Source organism: Hylobates moloch, unplaced genomic scaffold (genome assembly GCF_009828535.3).
Source record: "Hylobates moloch isolate HMO894 unplaced genomic scaffold, HMol_V3 SCAFFOLD_3, whole genome shotgun sequence".
Classification (NCBI taxonomy): domain Eukaryota; kingdom Metazoa; phylum Chordata; class Mammalia; order Primates; family Hylobatidae; genus Hylobates; species Hylobates moloch.
In genome coordinates, this window is record NW_026652278.1 from 171,685,113 (window position 1) to 171,705,794 (window position 20,682).

Genomic DNA, 20,682 nt, shown 5'->3' on the forward strand with positions numbered 1-20,682 from the left:
ATGCATGAGTGTTTATTGCAACTGAATTGGCAACAAAATTGAACTTGTGTGTTAAGTTCTTATCTTACTATATTTAAAAGACATACATTACCAGTAATTACAACAGTGTGATAGTGACACAAAAATAGGAAGATCAATGGAACTGAACATCCACAAATAGGCAGAAACGTCTTGTTGAATTTAAAATATAATGAAAGTAGCACTTTTTATGATTACTTGCAGTATAATGCATGGGTTAACAAAATTACATAGAAATATAGAAATAGTTAGAATTAAGTGGTCATAAAAATACATATAAATTTTGCAGGCTGCAACTAAAGCAGTTTTTAGTGGGGAATTTATATAGGCTTAAAGAAGAATACTAATAATAACTAAGCTTTGCATTAAAAATCTTAAGGAACAGACTAAACTGAAAGAAGACGGAGAAATAGAGAAAAAGACAATAATTAATGAAAATTTTAAAATGGGTACAATAGAATAGCCCTGCAATATTTAAAAGCTAGAAAACAAACAAACAAAGAAAAAACACCAAATCAGGCTTTGTCAGGATTTCACAAGAATAGAAGAGAGAAAGCACCAAAAAGCCAACATTAGGGGACTTTTTTTATCCGACCATTCAGTGGTCAATATGTCCACACTGTATGTTTCCTAGTGATAACTAAAAATTGTGAATGTAATATAAATGAAGATAAATACAAGTCTGGATAAGGTAGAAAGAAGGATTTCATAGAGACTGTACACCAGGTTCAGAACTCAGAATAGTAAGCAGAACACTAAAGTTGGCTTTGCCCTGAGGAAATTTGATAAGCTAGGTGAATATTCCCTTCTATTGTGTCCCTTTCCTGGTCTCATGGTGACAGACCCCAGCTGCATCAAGCGGGGACTCAGACAGACTCTAAACCTTCAGTTTAAGAATACTAGAATTGGCCGGGCGCGGTGGCTCACGCCTGTAATCGCAGCACTTTGGGAGGCCGAGGGGGGCGGATCACGAGGTCAGGAGATCGAGACCATCCTGTCTAACACGGTGAAACCCCGTCTCTACTAAAAATATAAAAAATTAGCCAGGCATGGTGACGGGCGCCTGTAGTCCCAGCTGCTGGGGAGGCTGAGGCAGGAGAATGGCGTCAACCCGGGAGGCAGAGCTTGCAGTGAGCGGAGATCCCCCCACTGCACTCCAGCCTGGGCGACAGAATGAGACTGTGTCTCAAGAAAAAAAAAATACTAAAATTAAATTCAGCCAGCCCAACCACCCTAGCATACCTCCCACCACCACCACTACTACTTGTTGAAGACAGCAAGAAAGGTTGCCTATCTAGAGCAACAATGCTAGGTAGATAAAGGAGAAAAAAAAACATTGGGACCGTTGGATTCATCACCATCAGATACCCCTGAATTCACACTTACGTGGATGGTCTGAAAAAGCCCAAGCTAAACACTTAGCAGTGACAGGTGGTTGTGCCTCCAGTCACTTGCAGATGCACGTCTTCTCCAGAGTAATACACCTTCAACTAGCGCCTTCAGTAGGAAAGTATGAACACATAGCCCAAATCACAGATGTACAGAGAACAAAGAACTGGCAGGAAAAAAAAAACAGACAATAGAATTTGATCTTCACGTGCTTCAGATTTTTGAGAAATTAGAGAAAATACAAAATATCCATGTTTAACATGTTTTTAAGAAATAAAAGAGATTGAAAATATAAGTAGGGAAGATACCACGAAAATGATCAAGAAAATACGGAAACGAACTAAGTAGAAGTTCTACAAATTAATCATGGAATGAATTAAAAATCAAAGCTGGTGGAGGATTATTTGCAAAGGTCCAAAATTAGCAAGTAATAGCTTATTTTTTCATACCAGTCGTATTTTTTTATACCTTCAGTGTTCTATCAGAAAATAACTATTAACCAGAATGTTATACACAGCAAAACATCTTTCATGCATATGGGTGAAATAAAGACATTTTCAGACAAAATTTGAGAGTAATGTATGGCATCACTATATTACTAAAGAAAGCAGGAAAGGAGAGAAAAGAATAAAAAATACAGGGCAAATGAGTCTAATATAAGATGATAAACATCTCAGTGTATCAATAATTAGAATTAAGTATAATTGGATTAAATGCTCTAGTTAAAAATACAATGATTAAAAGACTGGATTTGGAAAGAAAATCTACCTATATGATACTTAAAGAGACACCTAACAACAAAGATACAGAAAAGTTAAAAGGACGGGAAGAAAAAGATATACCAATCAAATCCTAACAGAAAAAAGCTGGTGTACACAAATAAATAAGTAAATAAAGCTTTGTTAATGTCAGAAGTGATAGATTTTATGGCAAAATGCTTTAATGAAGAAAAAGGACCATGAATCTGTAATGTGTCCGTTAAAATGTGGGCCCCAAAATATATAAAGCAAAAATTGGCAGAAAATCCACAATCATAGTGAGAGATTCCAATATAACTTTTGGTATTTGATAGATCAAGCAGATTTAAAAGTTAGTAACAGTATAGAATAGGTAAATACACGTGGTTGACAAGCTTTATTTAATTAATGTATACAACATGGAGCTTATGCTGTATTGTGGTGGGGAAAAAATGGGAAGCAAAAATGTTTTTCAAGCACATTTAGCACATTCATGAAAACTGACCATATTTGGGCCATTAGACTCGTTTCAATGTATTTCAAAGTATTGGTTAGACCACATTCTCTGTAGTGAATTTGTTAGAAATAGTGAATTAGAAATAGAATAGTGAATTCTCTGTAGTGAATTTGTTGTCATTTAAAAATAACAACAAAGCTGTTTCCAACCTTTCAGAGGAGCTGAAATCCAAAAGATGACCAATATGAAGCATTGTTAAGGATGTGGAGCAGCTGGAACTCTTTACTGCTGGTGGGAAACTGGCCTTTCCTAATAAAGCTGAATGTGTGCATGCACACCTGCTACCATGCAGCTCCACCCTAGAATAGAGTGTAGTGTGTAGCCTAGGTCTGGAAGTATGTGTCTGTAGCCTAATGAATGAATGCATTGTGTATGGTCATGCAGTAGAACCTCATCTAGCAATGCAAATCAACGTACACAACTGCATGCAGCAGCACAGTGTTGAGTGGGTGAAGCTAGACACGGAAGAGTACACACTGTATGAGTCCACTTACATTAAGTTCAGAAAAGACAAAACTATTTACAGGCCTAAACGTTGAGATAATGGTTACTTTTAGGGAAAAGGGAAGGTTTAGTAATTTGGAGGGCACAAGAATGGCTTCTAGGATTCTGATAATGTGTTGTTTCTTCAGCTGTTGGCCATTACCTGGCTGTTTCTACTTTGAGGACACTCACTGAGTTGCTATGCTTTAAGTTTTTTTACTTTCAGTATCTGTGTTGTACTTCTAAGAAACTTAGAAGCTACATAATTTGGAACTCTAGAGTAATACACTTCTAAATAATGGGTCAAACATACATGAATATTCTTTGCTAAAATTAGTGAGTAAAACTTTGAAAAAGAGGATATTTGCATTGCTTCAAAGCGTCTCCCCTCAACTTTGTATTCCTTGACCCTGGTGGTTTGAACATGTCTGCTAATTTTGGTACCTCTTTCTTCTTCTTGAATTTGGGCTGGATCCAGTGAGTACCTCCTGACAAATAAAGTATGGAAAGGAAAAACAGCTGATTTATACTATAGAAACCTGGCAGATCCTACTGGAACCAACTGATGAATGTTTCCATCACCAGGGATAAGTCATGTGGAGAGCATATATACTCATACATCATTGGATGAGAAGGGCATGTCGCCTCTGTGGTATTCTTTTCCAGCATCCATCATCTCAATCTAGTTTTGAGAGAGTATCAGGCAAACCAAAATAGGAGTACACTTTATAAAACATCTGACTAGTGCGCTTCAAAAATGAATAGGTCATTAAAGACAAGAAAGTGAGGAACTGTCACAGACTGAGGGCAACTAAGGAGACTTAACTGCTGAATAAAGTGGTTTCCTGTTGGGTTTTTGTTGTTGTTGTTTTGAGACAGAGTCTCGCTCTTTCGCCAAGGCTGGAGTGCAGCGGCACAGTCCGGCTCACTGTAACCTCCACGTCCTGGGCTCAAGCAATCCTCCCACCTCAGCTTCCTGAGAAGCTGAGACTACAGGTGCACTCCATCACAACCTGGTAAATTTTGTATTTTTTGTAGAGATGGGGTTTTGCCACGTTGCCTAAGCTAACCTCAAACCCCTGGGCTCAGGCAACCTTCCTTCCTCGGCCTCTCAGATTAGACTGGGATTAGAAGCATGAGCCACCACACCCAGCCTCCTATTGTTTTTTTAAGAGTGGCAGGGTCTTACTATGGTACCTAGGCTGGACCTGAATAAAAAAGGACAATAGTGAAAAATCTGGGGAAATTCAAAAAAGTCTGTAGTTTAGTTAATAGTATAGAATGAATGTTAGAGAAAAACTTAAAGCTTTAAATGCTTGTACTAGAAAAGAAGAAAGTCTTAAAATTAATGAGCAATGTAGTCAACCTAAGAACAGAATAAGCCAAAGCCAGTAGAAGAAGATAAATAAAATTAAAAGCAAAAACTATCAGCTGAGCACGGTGGCGCACACCTGTAATCCCAGCACTTTGGGAGGCCAAAGTAGATGGATCACTTGAGGTCAGGAGTTCGAGACCAGCCTCACCAACATGGTGAAACCCCATCTCTACTAAAAATACAAAAATCAACCGGGCGCAGTGGCTCATGCCTGTAATCCCAGCTATTCAGGAGGCTGAGGCAGGAGAATTGCTTGAACCTGGGAGGCAGAGGTTGTAGTGAGCCAAGATTGTGCCATTGCACCCAGCCTGGGCAACTGCCAAGAGTGAAACTCCGTCTAAAAAAAAAAAGTAATAGAAAACATGGCTATAATAGAAAGGATCAACAAAAGCAAATTTTGGTTTTTTTAAAGAATAATAAAATTGACATATCTCTCAGGATTGACTCAAAAATAAGAAGAGAAAATGAACAAATAAAAAAGTGTGGGGAATGAAAACATGCTTAAGAAATAGAGACATGAGAAAATTTATACTATTACATTTGAATTTTGAAGTGAAATGACTAAATTCGTATTTAAATATTATTAACCAAAACTGATTCGAGATGATAGAACAAATCTGAATGGCCCTGTTACCATGAGTGAAATTCCAGAGAAACCCTCAAGATTAGTCTAGCACAACTTTGACATTAAATTGTGACAAGATGGTATGAACAAAATATAAGCCAACCATGTTCATAAGCAAAGAAGCAAAATTCCAAAACAAAACATTGTAAACTAAATACAGCAACATTTTAAAATTATATATAATAGCTAAGGTGGGCTTATCCTAGGAATATACAATTTAGGATTTGAAAATTATTCACTGTACTAACAGTGAAGGGAAATTATTAATTATTCTAATAGATACAGTGAAAGCTTTTTTTTTTCTTTTTGAGACAGAGCCTCACTCTGTCACCCAGGCTGGAATGCAGTGGCGCAATCTCAGCTCATCACAACCTCCGCCTCCTGTGTTCAAGCGATTCTTGTGCCTCAGCCTCTTGAGTAGCTGGGATTACAGGCATGTACCACCACACTCAGCTAATTTTCGTATTTTTAGTAGAGACAGTGTTTCCCCATGTGGGCCAGGCTGATCTTGAACTCCTGACCTCAAGCGATCCACCCGCCTTGGCCTCCTAAAGTGCTGCGATTATAGGCGTGAGTCACCATGCCCGGCCCAGAGAAAGCATTTTGATAAATTCAGCTTTTATTCATGTTTTTAAAAATTGATTCAACGAGGAATGAGTGCTACAGAATAGGACATAGGGAATGAAGGAGAGCAGGTGGCAAGATTTTTGTTATTGTTTTGGTTTTTTGTTTAAGAGAGCAGTGTTGTCCAGCTTGGACTCAAACTTCTGGACCCAAGTGATCATCCTGCCTCAGCCTCCCGAGTAGCTGGGACTACAGGTACACACCACCACACCCAATTTGGTTGCAGTTCTAAATAGGTGTTCAGAAGAAGTCTCATTGAGAAGGCAAAATTTGAGCAAAGACTGGACAGAAGTGATGAAGAAATTAGGTGGGGGAGAATCAGCATACATACAGGTTTTGACACAGGAGAAGGTGTGGGATCTTCCAGAAACAATTTGAAGTCAAATGTGGCCTCAATAGAGAGAGAAAGGGAAAAGTAGTAAGGCAGAAAGGAAGAGAGTTAATCCAGGTGATGGAATGAAGACAGAAGAGCATGTTGGCCTGACACACCACTGGAAAGGTTGTGGATGCGCATCTGAAATGGGAAACCATTTGACCATATGTTTATTATTTGTATTTAATGTTTGCTAGTTTAATTGGTATGTAATGATATAATGCTTTTCCGTTTTGTCTTTATTAGTAGGTGATTTTTAAATGATGTTTTACCATGTGTATTTCCATTTGCTAGTTTATTTTTTTAATTTAACAGCTTTATTAAGAAACCATACAATTCACCCATTTAAAATGTACATTTTAATGGATTTTAGTACATTCATAGTTACATGCCGATTATTGCAATCTAACTGTAGGACATTTTTGCCCTGCCCCCAGAGGGAACCTTGTGCCCATTAGCAGTTCTCCCCATTCCCCACACCTCCCTCCTTCATCCCCCGAGCCCTGAACAACCACTGTTTCCTGTCTTTCCCGATGTACCTGTTACAGACATTTCATCTAAATGGCATCATATACTGTGTGATCATTTGTGACTGGCTTCTTTCACTTGGCGTATGTTTTCAGGGTTCGTTCATGTTGTAGCATGTATTAGAACTTCATCCCCTGTATTGCCAAATAATATTCCATTATATGAATAAACTTTTATTTTATTTTATTTTTTTTGAGACAGAGTTTCTCTCTGTTGCCCAGGCTGGAGTGCAGTGGTGCGATCTTGGCTCACTGCAACCTCTGCCTCCTGGGTTCAAGTGATTCTCCTGCCTCAGCCTCCCAGGTAGCTGGGATTACAGGCGTGCGCCACCACACCCAGCTAATTTTTGTATTTTTAGTAAAGACAGGGTTTTGCTATGTTGGTCAAGCTGGTCTCGAACTCCTGACCTCAAGCAATCTATCCACCTCGGCCTCTCAAAGTGTTGGGATTGTAGGCATGATACATTGCACCCGGCCATGTTTTATTTATCCAGTCATCAGTTGGCAGATATTTGGGTTTTTGCCACTTTTTGGCTATTATGGATAATGCTGCTGTGAACTTACATGTACAAGTGTTTGTGTGGACATAGATTTCTATTTCTCTTGGGTATATGCCTTGAAGCAGAATTGTTGGGTCATGTGGTAATTTCCGGTTTTTTTTTCTTTTTAAACTTCTTTTTTTTTTTTTTTTTTTAGAGAAGTCTCGCTCTTGTCCCCTAGGTTTGAGTGCAGTGGCTTGATCTTGGCTCATTGCAACCTCTGCCTCCTGGGTTCAAATGATTGTCCTGCCTCTGCCTCCCAAGTAGCTGGGATTAAGGCGCCTGCCACCACGCCGAGCTAATTTTTGTATTTTTTAGTAGAGACAGGGTTTCACCACGTTGGTCATGCTGGTCTCGAACTCCTGACCTCAGGTGATCCGCCCACCTCGGCCTCCCAAAGTGCTGGGATTACAGGCGTGAGCCACCACACCCGGCCTTACTGGTTTAATTATTTCTGGAGATCTAGCATTGACCTTCCCGTATATTAATATTTGTTATTTGTATCTTGAGATAGTATTTTCATAAATGTTTTATGTAATTTTTCTCATTGGCTTTTGTTTTATTTCCTTTTTATTGTTGTTGAACAAAAGATTTTTAAAAAAATAATTGTGTTCAGCCATCTTGTTTCTGATGGCCAATTCCATTTATTAGCCATCATACATGGTTCTAGCAGCATCTGGAATTCTGCTTTCCTCTGTGCTTTATGAAAGTTAAACAGTGTTTTATTCTGAATTCTTTATCTGTCTGGAGTTGACTTCTTGTTTTCTTTAAAGGTGGCTTCAGAGATGAGGTAGGTGATGAAGATTTTCAGTAAGGTGGAAGTGGTAGTCAAGAGAAGGATTTCCAGAAGGAGCAAGTTGACAGTTGCCCTTTGTGGGCTTGCTTAAGGAGCTCCCTGCAAGACAATGGAGAAAACGGTGAAAAGGGAAGATAGTCATTAGTAAAATACCATTTTGCTCGTTAGAGCTTTAATGTTGCAAGATTCACTTTTAGGGCAAACTTTTTAAACCTGTCTGTCTTGCGATCTTTCTAAGGTCTACAGGTTTCCAGAGTTTACTTTTCCTTCATCGTCATCTTCTTTCCCCTTCTTTTAAAACAAAACCTATGACACTAGGATTATAAGAAGTGGTAAGAAGCTCTGTGATTTTCAGTCCTACTTATCACGTTTAATCACAGTATCTTCCTGGTTTCCAGAAATAACTGAAATCAATGTAAAATATCAGTTGCTTTAGCGTAGTCAGTATAGACAGTGGGAAATGTGCAGAAATCGTGTGCTCTTGCTTCCAATTTAGCACTCTGGGTTGTGAGATTTGGCTCCATAGAAATAAAATTAGGTGGTTAGCCACAGCTGTAGTTAAGTTCCGTGATGTGAGAGAAAACAGACACTGGGGACTGTGGGCTTTTCATGTCTTCATTTCCAGTGGGATACAGGAATAATGAAGTTTCTAAGGCAGAATAAGGGTCACAGATTTTATTTAGGTCATTTTGCTACAATTCTAGTTTGCCTTTGTTTTTGCATGTATTATCATGCCATTAATAATAAAGCTTTTTAAATTGTATTTTTAGAAGTTCTCCTGGGTTCTAGATACTGTGGTAGCAGGGTAACCTTTAGCAGGTTACTTACCTTTCCTCTTTAGGTCCCAGGTTCTTTACCAATAAAATGAGAATGAAAACTGTATCTAGTAGTGTAGTTTGAGGATTGAAAATGGGTATTTGTATTTAGCACAGTTCCTGGAATACATTAAAAGCACTTATGAATTTAGCTCTCATTATTACTTCCTAGTAGAGTCTACATTGTGCTAAGCTTGTAGGTCAGCATTAGCTTAATCTCCTAGTTGTGATCTAAGGACATTAGTTTTTACATTCTGTGTCCTACATTTGAGGCTGGGTTAGAGAACAGAAGAGTGGAAACAGTGATCCTCCAGTAGCTAGAATGATGCCAAGTGGTTCCAAAGAAGAAAGGTTGTTGAACTACTAATTAACACCATACCAATAAAACCAAAACAACTAGAAATAATGTCTGGTTGGAAATATTCATTCCACTTATGGGAGCAAACTTTTTGATAGTTCATAAAATGCCATCTCGGTATTTGGGAGCTAAGAATCATTCAAGTTGTCCATTAAGAAGACTCCCCAGTATAAAAACAGTAGCGTATAGCCAACTTATAGGTAAACTAAATAATGTGAGGAACAAAGAAAGCACAGGTTAGCTTCCTATGTGATTGTCACCCAACATAGAATAAAATTCCACACATATCACCTAAACAGAGGAGAGTCCAAGTTTGTCAAGTCGATTTTAGATTTTTTTTTGAATTTCAATTTCTTTTGTAATAACACTTAACATGAGATCTGCCCTCTTAACAGAATTTTTAAGTGTATAATATATTCAACTATAAAAAAAGTTGCACAGCAGAGTTCTAGACTAATTTTCATGTTGCATAACTGAAACTTTATTTCCTGTAGCAGCTCTGCCTTTTCTGTACACCTCAGCACCTGGCAACCACCATTTTGCTTCTATGAGCCTATTTTAGATACTTTATGTAAGTGGAATCATACAGTATTTGTCCCTCTGTGACTGTCTTGTTTCACTTGGCACAATGTCCTCAAGGTTCATTCATATTGTCACATATTACAGACTTTCCTTCTTTTTAAAGGCTGAATAATATTCCATTGTGTATGCACACTATTTTTTTTAATCCATTCATCTGTCAATGGACATTTAGAGTATTTCTATATCTTGGCTATTGTGAATCATGCTACAGTGAACATGGGAGCACTAATATCTCTTCAAGATAAAGAATGTCTTAAACAATTTTTTTAAAAATTTAAATTGACCTTTCATCATAATCCAAATGATTTTTTGTATAATGTTTATCTCATGCAATCCAAGTGATTTTAAGGCTTCTATTTTATGTCAGTAAGATATAGTAATTGTTTTAATTCATTATTTCTAAATGGGTTCAATATCATCATTGTTTTAATCAACTGTTTTCACTTGATTTTTGTATATGGAGAGAGAGAGGGGTCTAGATTCATTCTTCTACATATGGATATTTAGTTTTTCCAGCACCATTTATTGAAGGGACTGTCCTTTCCCCAGTAGATGTTCTTGGCACCATTGTCAAAAATGAGTTCACTGTACATTTATGGATTTGTTTCCTCATTCTCTATGTCTGTGTGTCTGTCTTTATGCCAGTTGTGTGCTGTTTTGGTTACTATACCTCTGTTGGATAATTTTGAAAAAAGAAAAACTTCAGCTGAATTAAATTTAAAAGAGTTTAATTGAGCAATGAACGATTCGTGAATCGGGCAGCCCCCAGAATCACGACAGACTCACAGAGACTCCAGGGGTGCCTTGTGGTCAGAACAAATTTATAGACAGAAAACATACAGTGATGTACGGGAATTGGAAGTGAGGTACAGAAACAGCAAGATCGGTTGCAGCTTGGCATTTGCCTTATTTGAACATAGTTTGAACATTCAGCATTCTATGAGTGGTCGAAGTGTGGCCACTGGGATTGGCCAACACTCAGTTATTGTTACAGGTGTATACTATTAAGTTAGGTTTTCAATTTTGTCTGACTATTAAGCTAGGTTGCAGTTCATCCACAAGGTCTCAATTATAGAAGTATGAAGTCCTTCTTAGGCCATATTTAGTTTGCTTTAACAATTTGAAGTCAGGTAATGTGATTCAGTTTTGCTGTTTTTGCTCAGGATATTCCAGGTCTTTTTTGGTTCTGTATAAATCTTAGGATTGTTTTTTCTGTATCTGTGAAAGGATTTTGATAGGGATTGCATTGAATCTGTAGATTACTTGGGATAGTATGGACATTTTAATAATATTGATTCTTCCAATCCATGAACATGGTCTATCTTACCTTTTTTTGTGTGTCCTCTTCAACTTCTTTAATCAATGTTTTATAGCAGGGTTGTTCAATCTTTTGGCTTCCCTGGGCCACATTTAAAGAAGAATTGTCTTGGACCACACATAAAATACACTGGTACTAACAACAGCTGGTAAGCTAAAAAAAAAAAAAAAAAAAGCAAAAATCCTCATAATGTTTTAAGAAAGTTTTCAAATTTGTGTTGGGCTGCATTCAAAGCCATCGTGGGTTGGGCAAGCTTTTTTTATAGTTTTCATTGTAGAAATCTTTCACTTCTTAAGTTAATTCCTAGGTATTTTATTTTATTTGTAGCTGTTGTAACAAACTGTATTTTCAAAGGTAAAGACAGGTTTCAGCTCAGATACTTGAGTGCTATCAATTTTTGGACTGATTTTTTTTTTCAAAAGATAAAAGTGCTGCTGTCTTTTTGGCAAAAAGCACCTGAAAATGCTGTCCTAAATAGAAATACATGTAGAATGAGCTACTGATTGCTGTGGCTTTTTTGATATGATAATAGTTTAATGTTAAAACTGAAATGTTTTTGTGATATGCTGCAAATGAGCTCATTGCTCTTAATTCATATTACAGCACCTTTAAAATCCAGTTCAGCTCTTAATTCATATTACAGCACCTTTAAAATCCAGTTCAGGTAGCCTTCTCCAGGAGTTCCACCCTCATCCCCAAGCCATAAGTAATCCTTTCCTCCTTTAAGTTCCAGTAGCACTCTTTATACCTCTCTTTGTATTTATAAACTGGGCCTTGAAACATAATTATTTGTATTTCTTCCCTAATAAAATACAAGTACCTAAGCACAAACTGATAAACATTCAGGTTAAACTCAACAGATATGTTATTGAATATCTGCTTTGTCCAAAACACTGTGCCTAAAGATATGCAAACATGAGTATTACACCGCTCTTGTCTTTGTCACGTTGTTCCTCATAGTGCCTGGTCTCCCTCTTGACATTTTTCTCTTGTATTTGAGGATGCCTTTTTTTTTCCTCTTACATCTCTTGCCACGACTTCACAGTGTATTTTATCTCTCTCTAGTAGACATATGAATAATGAATATGCCCAAGGCTTGCTCTGGAACACTCTCCTCTTTTTCAATACACACCCACTTTAGGTAATCTTGTTTATTCTCATGCACCTAAAATATCTTTATGCCAGTGACTCTCAATTATCTATCTCTAGTCCAGACACTTCCGAACATCAAGTCCACATATTCTAGTTGCCATTGAAGTCTCCTGGGCATCATGGAAATAAATGTCTTAAAGAAAACCCTTCCTCTTTTCTTCCACATTTGGTCCTGCTCTCCGGGGAAGCACCTTCAGCTGGCGAGCCAAAATCCTGATGCGATCTTGGTCACATGCTCTCCCCCACCCTCCACGTTGAGTCCATCACCAAGTCCTGTTGATTCTGCCTCTGAAGTATCTTCCCCTTCTGGCTCTTGCCCACATGCCAGCCCACAGTGCTGGCATAATGGACCCTTGTGGCACTTCTGGTCAGTCCCCACAGCATTGTCACAGTGACTGTTTAAAATCATAAAGCAGATCTTGCTTTAATCTCCTTGATTCTCATTGTTCTTAGAGTAAGATTTAGAAATTCTTAACGTGGCATCTATGTATCAGTCCTTTTCCAGTTCCATCTTTTGCCACCCCTACCCTCTGTAATCCAGCCACAGTGGCATTCTTTAAATTACAGAGGTTTGCTGAATACCCCCTCACCCCACTGTCTCTTTAGGGTTTTGCACAGGCTCTTCCTGTTGAGGACCCCTTCTACCAAGTGAGCCCCACTAACCCTCTCAATTGAAACATGGTTTCCTCAGACAGGCTCCACCCAAGCCCTCAGACTAAATTAGGGTCTGTTCTCTTGGCATATCTAAGTATCCTGAACTTACAGCACCTTTGGTAATTACTAAGATTTCTTTTGTTGGCTGATTATTTGCTCAATATCTGGCTGCTCCATTGTCTATAAGATCCCTGAGGGCAGGGATCATGGGATCATGTCCGTTTTGTTCACACTCAGGCCCAGCACCAGGCACGTAGTAGAGTGTCAATACCTACTTGTGGAATGAGTAAAATAAATCAGCATAAAAGTTCAAAAGCACACTAAAATATTGCGCAACAGAATGTGTTTAAAACTTAAGGCTCTGGCTGGGCATGGTGGCTCACGCCTGTAATCCCAGCACTTTGGGAGGCTGAAGTGGGTGGATCGCTTGAGCCCTGGAGTTCGAGACCAGCCTGAGCAACATGGTCAAACCCCATCTCTACTAAAAACACAAAAACTAGCCGGCAGTGGTGGCGGGCGCCTGTAATCCTAGCTCCTCTGGAGGCTGAGGCATGAGAATCACTTGAACCTGGGAGGCGGAGGTTGCAGTGAGCCAAGATTGCACCACCACACTCTAGCCTGGTCGACAGAGCAAGACTCCGTCTCAAAAAAACAAACAACGGAAAAAAACTTAAGGCTTTAACTTAATATGTGGAAGTAAGTTTCTAACCCTTGTGAGAATACCTTTATTAGTTTGTGACTAAACCAGGCATGTGCTGCTTTTCTGATCTGTCCAATTTTAGAATTGTTATTACCAAAGTATATATTTGACAACAGGAAAAATATATTTTATCAGTTTGACAACAAATATTTATTGATCATCTGCTGTTTGCTTGGCATGGTTGTAGATGCTTGGGATACAGCTGGTGGGTTGCAGCTTACTTTCTCATGGAGGACAGACAGTGTACATGGAGAATTTCAGCTCCTGAAAAATACTCTGGTCTAAATAAAACAGAGTCGTGGCAGGGGCAGGGGGCTAGAGAAGTCCTATTTGAAAAGGTAACATTTCAGCTAGCATTGGAGGAACAGGGAGTCAACTGCGGGAGATCTGGGGAGAGCTTTCCAGGCAGAAGGAACTGCCAGGACATCTGAGGAATGGAGGGGTGGGCAGTGGCCCTTGGCACAGTGAATGAAGGAAAAACACACACTTTTATAGAGATGCCATGGCTTGGAGTTCTTATTCTGCCCATTTTGGCTGGAGACAATGATGATGTCCAGCTCATAAGAATGTTGCTAAGGTGATGAAGGTAAATAGTAGTAATAATACACATCACTGATAGTTTTAAACATCATTAATATGCCTTCCACAGAATTTATGTGAAGGAGAAACTGCTAAAGTAAATGTTACTTTAACTAATGGCTTTGTTTATGTGTTTAATGGTTTACTAATTTATTATCTTTTAAAACTGTAGGCTATATTGCTAAATTTGCAAACATTAATATTTATGTTGATTTCTCTTTAAAGGTTAAAAAGCTAAAGAGAGAACTCTCACAGATGAAGCAAGAACTGCTCTATAAAGAACAAGGCTTTGAAACATTGCAGCAGTAAGTATGAAAATACTGAATCAACTTTAGAATAAGCTCAGTAACTAATATTAATACAAAGAAAATAGAAGTACAGATTACATAAGAGATTTCTTAAAGAAACGTAAAGTAAAAAGTTCAGAGCTCTACACCAAAAGAAAACAAAGCAATCAACCAACAGATAAAAAAACCTGGGAAAGACCTATGCACTTGGGAAAGATGTACGCACTTGAAAAGATCCAAAGTTTTTATTAATCATTGGAGATCCAAAGAAACCAAAGTGAAAAGCCTTTGTCTTACCTTTATCTCCTGGACCCTTGCTGGCCTCCTCTGAGATTGTGGTACAGAGCTAAGAGACTAGGCACAAGAAATTCCTCTCCACATTCGGCTGGGCCGGCTGTATTTGACCCCTATGTGAGCCTGCAGCTGCCCTGGGCCCTCGGGTGGAGGCGTGTCTCTCTTTCTGTCAGCCCCAGGGATGACCTAGAGTCTAACCCTGACAGATGGCAGGGGAGCAAGAGCAAGTTAGGATTATTAGCAAAGGGGCGGGAGTGCGCTCCTCACTTCCTGTGTTCTTCTGCCTTTCCCGTTTGCTATTGAAGTTGGCTGGGCCATTAGCAGAACCCTCAGCTGGGCCAGGTAAAGTGGAAATGGAGGTGACAGAGGGTCACAGGATCAGGATATCCCTTCCCCATTCCCGGCCCCTGAAAGCCACTGTTCTCCCTGTTGCTGAGGCCCAGCCTATCCAAGCCGTGACAGGCACACCTGAGACTTGCTAATCCTGCAGTCTCCACTCCACAGGGTCTCTCATGGGAAAGAAGCAGTCTGTGGTTTTCATAGCCACATGACCACGGAGAGGAGGTAAAACTTCCCTCCTGCTTGGTGCCTCCCAGTGCAGTGCAGTATTTCTAGGGATGTCCCTGGTCAGTTTTGTGTTCAGGCAGGTTTCGTGTTCTTCCCGGCATCTCCCTTGGTAGCACCTCAGGAGTGCCAAGCTGGTCTCAGGCGCCACCTCTTTGGAAAGTACCCAGCTGTGTTCCTTTTCCCTGTGGAATCTTACTTTGCCTTCTGCTCTTAGGAAATTTAGGATGCCCCAAGCAGCAAGCCCCTTAAAAATCCTGTGTGTCACTGGGCTAATAAACAAACTGGTTGTTCTTGTTTGGGTGATTAGTCATATCTTGGGATACCCAGGCGCTGCTCTTGACCACCAGTCAGACGCATGATGTTAATTTCACATGTGCTGTTGTCGCCCAGACTCCTTTTTTCCTGCTCACCGCATAGTATCATGACCTTGATACTCCTTCAGATGCCCCCATCCTAGTGGTTCTCAAACCTGGCTGCATATTAGAATAATCTGGAGAGTGCTTAGAAAAATAATGTTTCTAGTCTCTGTCCCAGGTATATTTTATGAGATCCCAAGTGCTTCTCAAGTCCAGCCCTGTTGTAAGAACCTCAGCTGGTTGCAGAGCTCCCCGATAAACCAAGCAGAACTGGAATGACATAAATGTGTTATTTAGTGATTGTTTATCAGCATAAAGCAGGGCTTTGGGGTGGGGGTGGGGAGAGAAAACAGTCTTTGAGGAGTGCCATAACGTGTTCAGCCATATGTTCCACATTTTTAAGGCACATGAAATTATAACTCAGCGTCACCATTTGGGATTAAAGGTTAGCCAAACTTGCTGTCTTTGTTATATTGATGTAACAATGCTGTATTGTTTCAAAGCAGTTTGCTTGCAAGCAATTTTTATAGGAATCTAAGGCATGTTTAAGAATCTGTCAATAACATTCCACAAGAAAACAATAGACATTTGTTGTAGAAATCCAGGCATTCTCTTGCAATGATTCTAATCCCTTGAACCAAGAGCAGAAAGATATGATATCTAACATCAGAGACCTCTCCTGTTTATCTTAACTAGAGACAAAATAAAGCTGTTTTATTCAGTGTTAACCACCATACTACTAAAACACTGAATGATCAACAATCAAACCTAGCAGTTCTTGATACTATAAAGGGACTTATATTTGTGGCATGACAGAAAATGTATTTCAGGAAAAGATTTAAATAGAATCTTATTGTAGGCTTTTATAACTTTTCATTTATTTACAATATAATGGAATATATTTGTTGAATCTGGAATTATAATGTAATTTAAACTTGAGCTTTCATTTTACTTGGTACAATAGTTTTATACTGGATAGACAAATGTGGCATTGTTCTCTACGTTATTCATTTCAGTTTGTGGTCCTAAATTTGACTTTGGCCTAAGCAGCAGTGTAGTATATGTGTAAATGGATACCATGAAGATGCCTATTTCCATTTGCTGCCTCCAGTGTGCATTCAGAATTGGAAAACAGGCTAGTGATGAACAGGCATATACAGATTCTGTGAAAATTTGGTTCTCAAGATATATACTTTCCAGAGAAGGAATGCAAGTGAACATATTTCCTCTTTCGGAAGAGACTAATATATTGAGTGAAAATTAGTTATAGGGCACACTCAAGTCAAGAACTTCCAAAAGAAATTTTAAGAAAAAAAATGGCACTTCTCATATTAAGAACAAAAAGAATGATACTTTAAGTCAGCAAATGATGCTCATATTTCTGTTTATTTTATGGCAAGTTAGGGTCAAAAGAGAAAAGGTGGGAAATGAAAAGTGGAGGAGAAAAACAAGAAACAGTGAAATAAAGGAAAAAGGCAGCACTTAAAGTAGAGAAGTTCAAAGGAGGCAAAAGCAAAAGAGCAAAAGCGTTCCATGGTGAAAGCTGAGCTGTGTTCTTCATATTTAGCATTCTGTTGAGCAGTGGATAGCCAAGAAATTTTCATGTGTTCAAAGCTCTCTGAAGTTTAAATTAGCAGTCTTGAACCAGTCCTGCTTTTATTTTTTAAATGTTAAGGTTTTTTTCTGAAAACAGCTTACCTGCTTTTATTTTCAAATGATAAAGTTTGTTTGTTTCTGAATCAAAGATTTGTTTTATCATTAAATTCTGAAGACTTTGCACAAAACAGGAAGAAATTACTTGAGTTTTAGAAATTCACTTTGACACAATTTCAGATATCCCTATTACTACCTATTTTATGAAATCCCACATTTTAGTTTTTATTTTTAGTTAAAAAGTGCTACGTTTGAAAATGCCAAAATGCTATATTTGGAAATATCGTTTGTTTTATTTAATAAGCCATTTCCTCAGCCAAGTTGGTGGATATAATACTTCAGGGAGTCAGAAATTCCATTGATAAATCTCTTCCCAAATAAATAGAATTAGCTGATATTCAAAGTACTTCACTAGTCCCATCAGATATTCTAAATGTGATAGTCATAAGAGCCCCAGTTCTGAATCTGTCATTTTAGGATAGTTCCCCTACTAGCTAAGTGTCTGTGCAATTTGGGGTATAAATTTGCATCAGCTTTCTCCCTTGCCTTCTTCATTTGGAAGAAATGTGACTAGGGGATCTTTAGGGGCCCTTCCCATTCTAAACACTGTGTGTGTGTGTGCATGCACACGTGTGCATGTGCACATGTGCATGTGTTTAATCTGTGACTTGATTGGTTGTACTTTATTATCAGATGATCTTATGATCAAGTTTATTTTATTTTCTTAGGTTCTTTAAGTCTTTAATTGCTTGTTCAGCAGCATAAGATAGTTACTAAAACAGTACTTGGGGAAATACATTATCTACAAACCGCACTTGTTTGAGTGGACTTTGTTTGGAAGAGTGATTAAGATGGCATTGCTTTATTTTTTTTCAGATTATACCTTTCACATTGAAAATAAGTATTAATTATTAAATGTTTTAAACCAAACGAGCTCAGAGTCTGTTTTCTCCGATTCAGTAGGTGCTGTTTCTCTGGAGACTCTGGATAAGACCAAAAATATGTCTAAGAACGTGTATAGAGTTGTTGGCTGGGGCAGAGGCATAGCCATATGTCCCACAAGGAGAACTCGTGCAGTATTCATAACGAATCCCGGATAGCACAGGCAGCTGGGGAGGACCAGGAGAATGATCATGAGTTGTATTCGTAACGAATCCCGGATAGCACAGGCAGCTGGGGAGGACCAGGAGAGTGATCATGAAGAGTACATGAAACTATTTTTTTTTTAAAGAATTAGGTAATTTGATTAGGCCCTTCAAACACAAAGAATTAGGTTACATGAAATCCTCTAGCCGAAGGTGATGATGTAAACTGTAAGGACGCTGAGTAAGCAGCTCTGCAGGGATAATAAATTAGCTCATTGAAGAGCTGTTTATTCAGTATGAGTTGAGAAATGACTACTGCCCTTCTGCCGTTTTCCTAAGTTTGAACTCAATCCAGCAAGTCAAGCAATTTTATCTTGACTCATAACTTTCATAAAAGCAGAATAAATACTATATATATATAGAGAGAGAGAGAGAGAGAGAGAAATAAAAAACTAACCATGCAATCCAAACATTGTAGGATACTCACTAGTATAAATAATAATTTATTTATTAACCATTTATTAAAGGCCTCCCAAGCTACAGGCCCTGGGCCAGGTTTTGCACAGACATTACAGCAAAACATTATGTAAAATCAGGTGGCGGTTTACTTGCCTCTGTGTTCTTCTACTAAAGCATTTGCCCATGTCTTTTACCTTTCTTGGGTGAAGATCAGGATCAGCACTTGATAAGGTTTGGGTTCAGCCAGCAGTGGGATCATTCAAACAGATTGAAGACAAAGAGACATGCATTTATTTGAGCCCAGAAGTGATTAGAAATGGACTGGGTTTGAAGTGAGGGATGGGAGAAATCTTAGCTGCCTGTGATTAAAAGAGAAAGGAGGGGCCGATGCGTGCGGATCATGAGGTCAGGAGTTCAAGCCTGGCCAACATGGTGAAACCCCGTCTTTACCAAAAATACAAAAATTAGCCGGGCATCGTGGCGGGCGCCTGTAATCCCAGCTACTTGGGAGGCTGAGGCGGGAGAATTACCTGAACCCAGGAGGCGTAGTTTGCAGTGAGCCAAGACTGCGCCACCACACTCCAGCCTGGGCGACAGAACAAGACTCCATCTCAAAAAAAAAAAAAAAGGAGGAGAAACTGCCTGAAAAGATGATTGCTGGTATATGAGAGTCAGAAGTGAAATAATCATCCAACTGAGACAATTTCAAAACCACTTCCTACTCTCTGTTTAACTTATATGCTATCATTCTTTGATATTTTTTCTTTCTTTTTCTGTTTTCACAGAATTGATAAAAAAATGTCTGGAGGCCAGAGCGGGTATGAACTCAGTGAAGCCAAAGCCATTCTAACAGAACTAAAATCTATCAGAAAGGCCATTAGCTCAGGAGAAAAAGAAAAACAAGATCTGATACAGGTACATTATAAAACATTTTGTTAAGCCAAGCTTCTACCTTCTGAGGCCCCCAGAAACTCTTACTGGGGCAGAAGTGCTCCCTCAGAGTCTGGATGACCCTTCCACCTCTGCCGCATTCGTGCGGAGTGGGCCCTGTGGAGACTGTTGCAGGCACAAAGGTAGCCTGCTGCCTTGGAGGAGAGCAGAGTGGTTCCAAGTGACTGGTACGCTTCATTGTAAGCAGCCTTTGGATGGCCTTTGAGATAGTGGGTGATGGGGCCTGGAGCTCATGTGAGGAGATTAACATCTTGGTGCACCCTGAAACTCACTGAAAACTTCATATGGGACCCCGATAAGCAGAATTCTCAGCCCAGGATACACAAGGGATATGTCATTTGCCATCAGTAAGTAGAAGGCTTGCCTTTTGGGGTGAGGCTATGTGAGGAGCTTAGAAAAGCTTTCCGACCCAGTTGATTCTGGGGTGCCAGCTAAGGGTGGGGTAGGGAGTGCTGACCCAGCTGGGAGATGCCTATACAGTTACCCTAGGAAAGCTGCCAATGGCCATAGATCCCCTTACTAAACCTGTTGACTTCTCAGCTTGCGGGTCTTAACTCCCAGTGATCCAGCATCATGTGTAGAAAAAACAAAATAGCCATTAAGTGATCAGTATTCTGAATATCTATACTTATCAAATACAGTCAAGTTTTTTTTTAAGGGTGTCTCTCTTCCTCTCCTTCCCTCCATCCCAAACACTAAGAATTCTTATTTCATATATTTGGAGTTCTTACTTAGCTGAGGAATAATTTAGTCCGCATCTATGGGAAGATGTTAGAGTCCCTGATGATGTTTACATTCTCAATAGAACATCTACATTTAAATACCATATGTAACTACTTTGATGTGGGTTTTCAAAATATTAGTTGAAT

The 20,682-nt window shown here is 39.0% G+C and overlaps 1 protein-coding gene and 1 long non-coding RNA gene across 3 annotated transcripts in view; one reads left to right on the plus strand and one right to left on the minus strand.

Annotated features, from left to right (window-relative positions):
• WWC2 (WW and C2 domain containing 2) overlaps positions 1–20,682 on the plus strand; it is a 222,893-nt gene that overhangs the window by 131,001 nt on the left and 71,210 nt on the right. For both annotated transcript variants that reach the window (XM_032148966.2, XM_058436916.1), the window contains exons 5-6: positions 14,387–14,466; positions 19,648–19,777. In XM_032148966.2, the coding sequence (XP_032004857.1) occupies positions 14,387–14,466; positions 19,648–19,777 (210 nt within the window). The remainder of the gene's footprint in view (positions 1–14,386; positions 14,467–19,647; positions 19,778–20,682) is intronic.
• On the minus strand, positions 7,814–14,856 carry LOC116466055 (uncharacterized). Its single transcript, XR_004247339.1, has 2 exons — positions 14,746–14,856; positions 7,814–8,102 (listed from the first exon to the last, which is right to left on the minus strand). It is a non-coding gene; the product is annotated as an uncharacterized LOC116466055 (long non-coding RNA).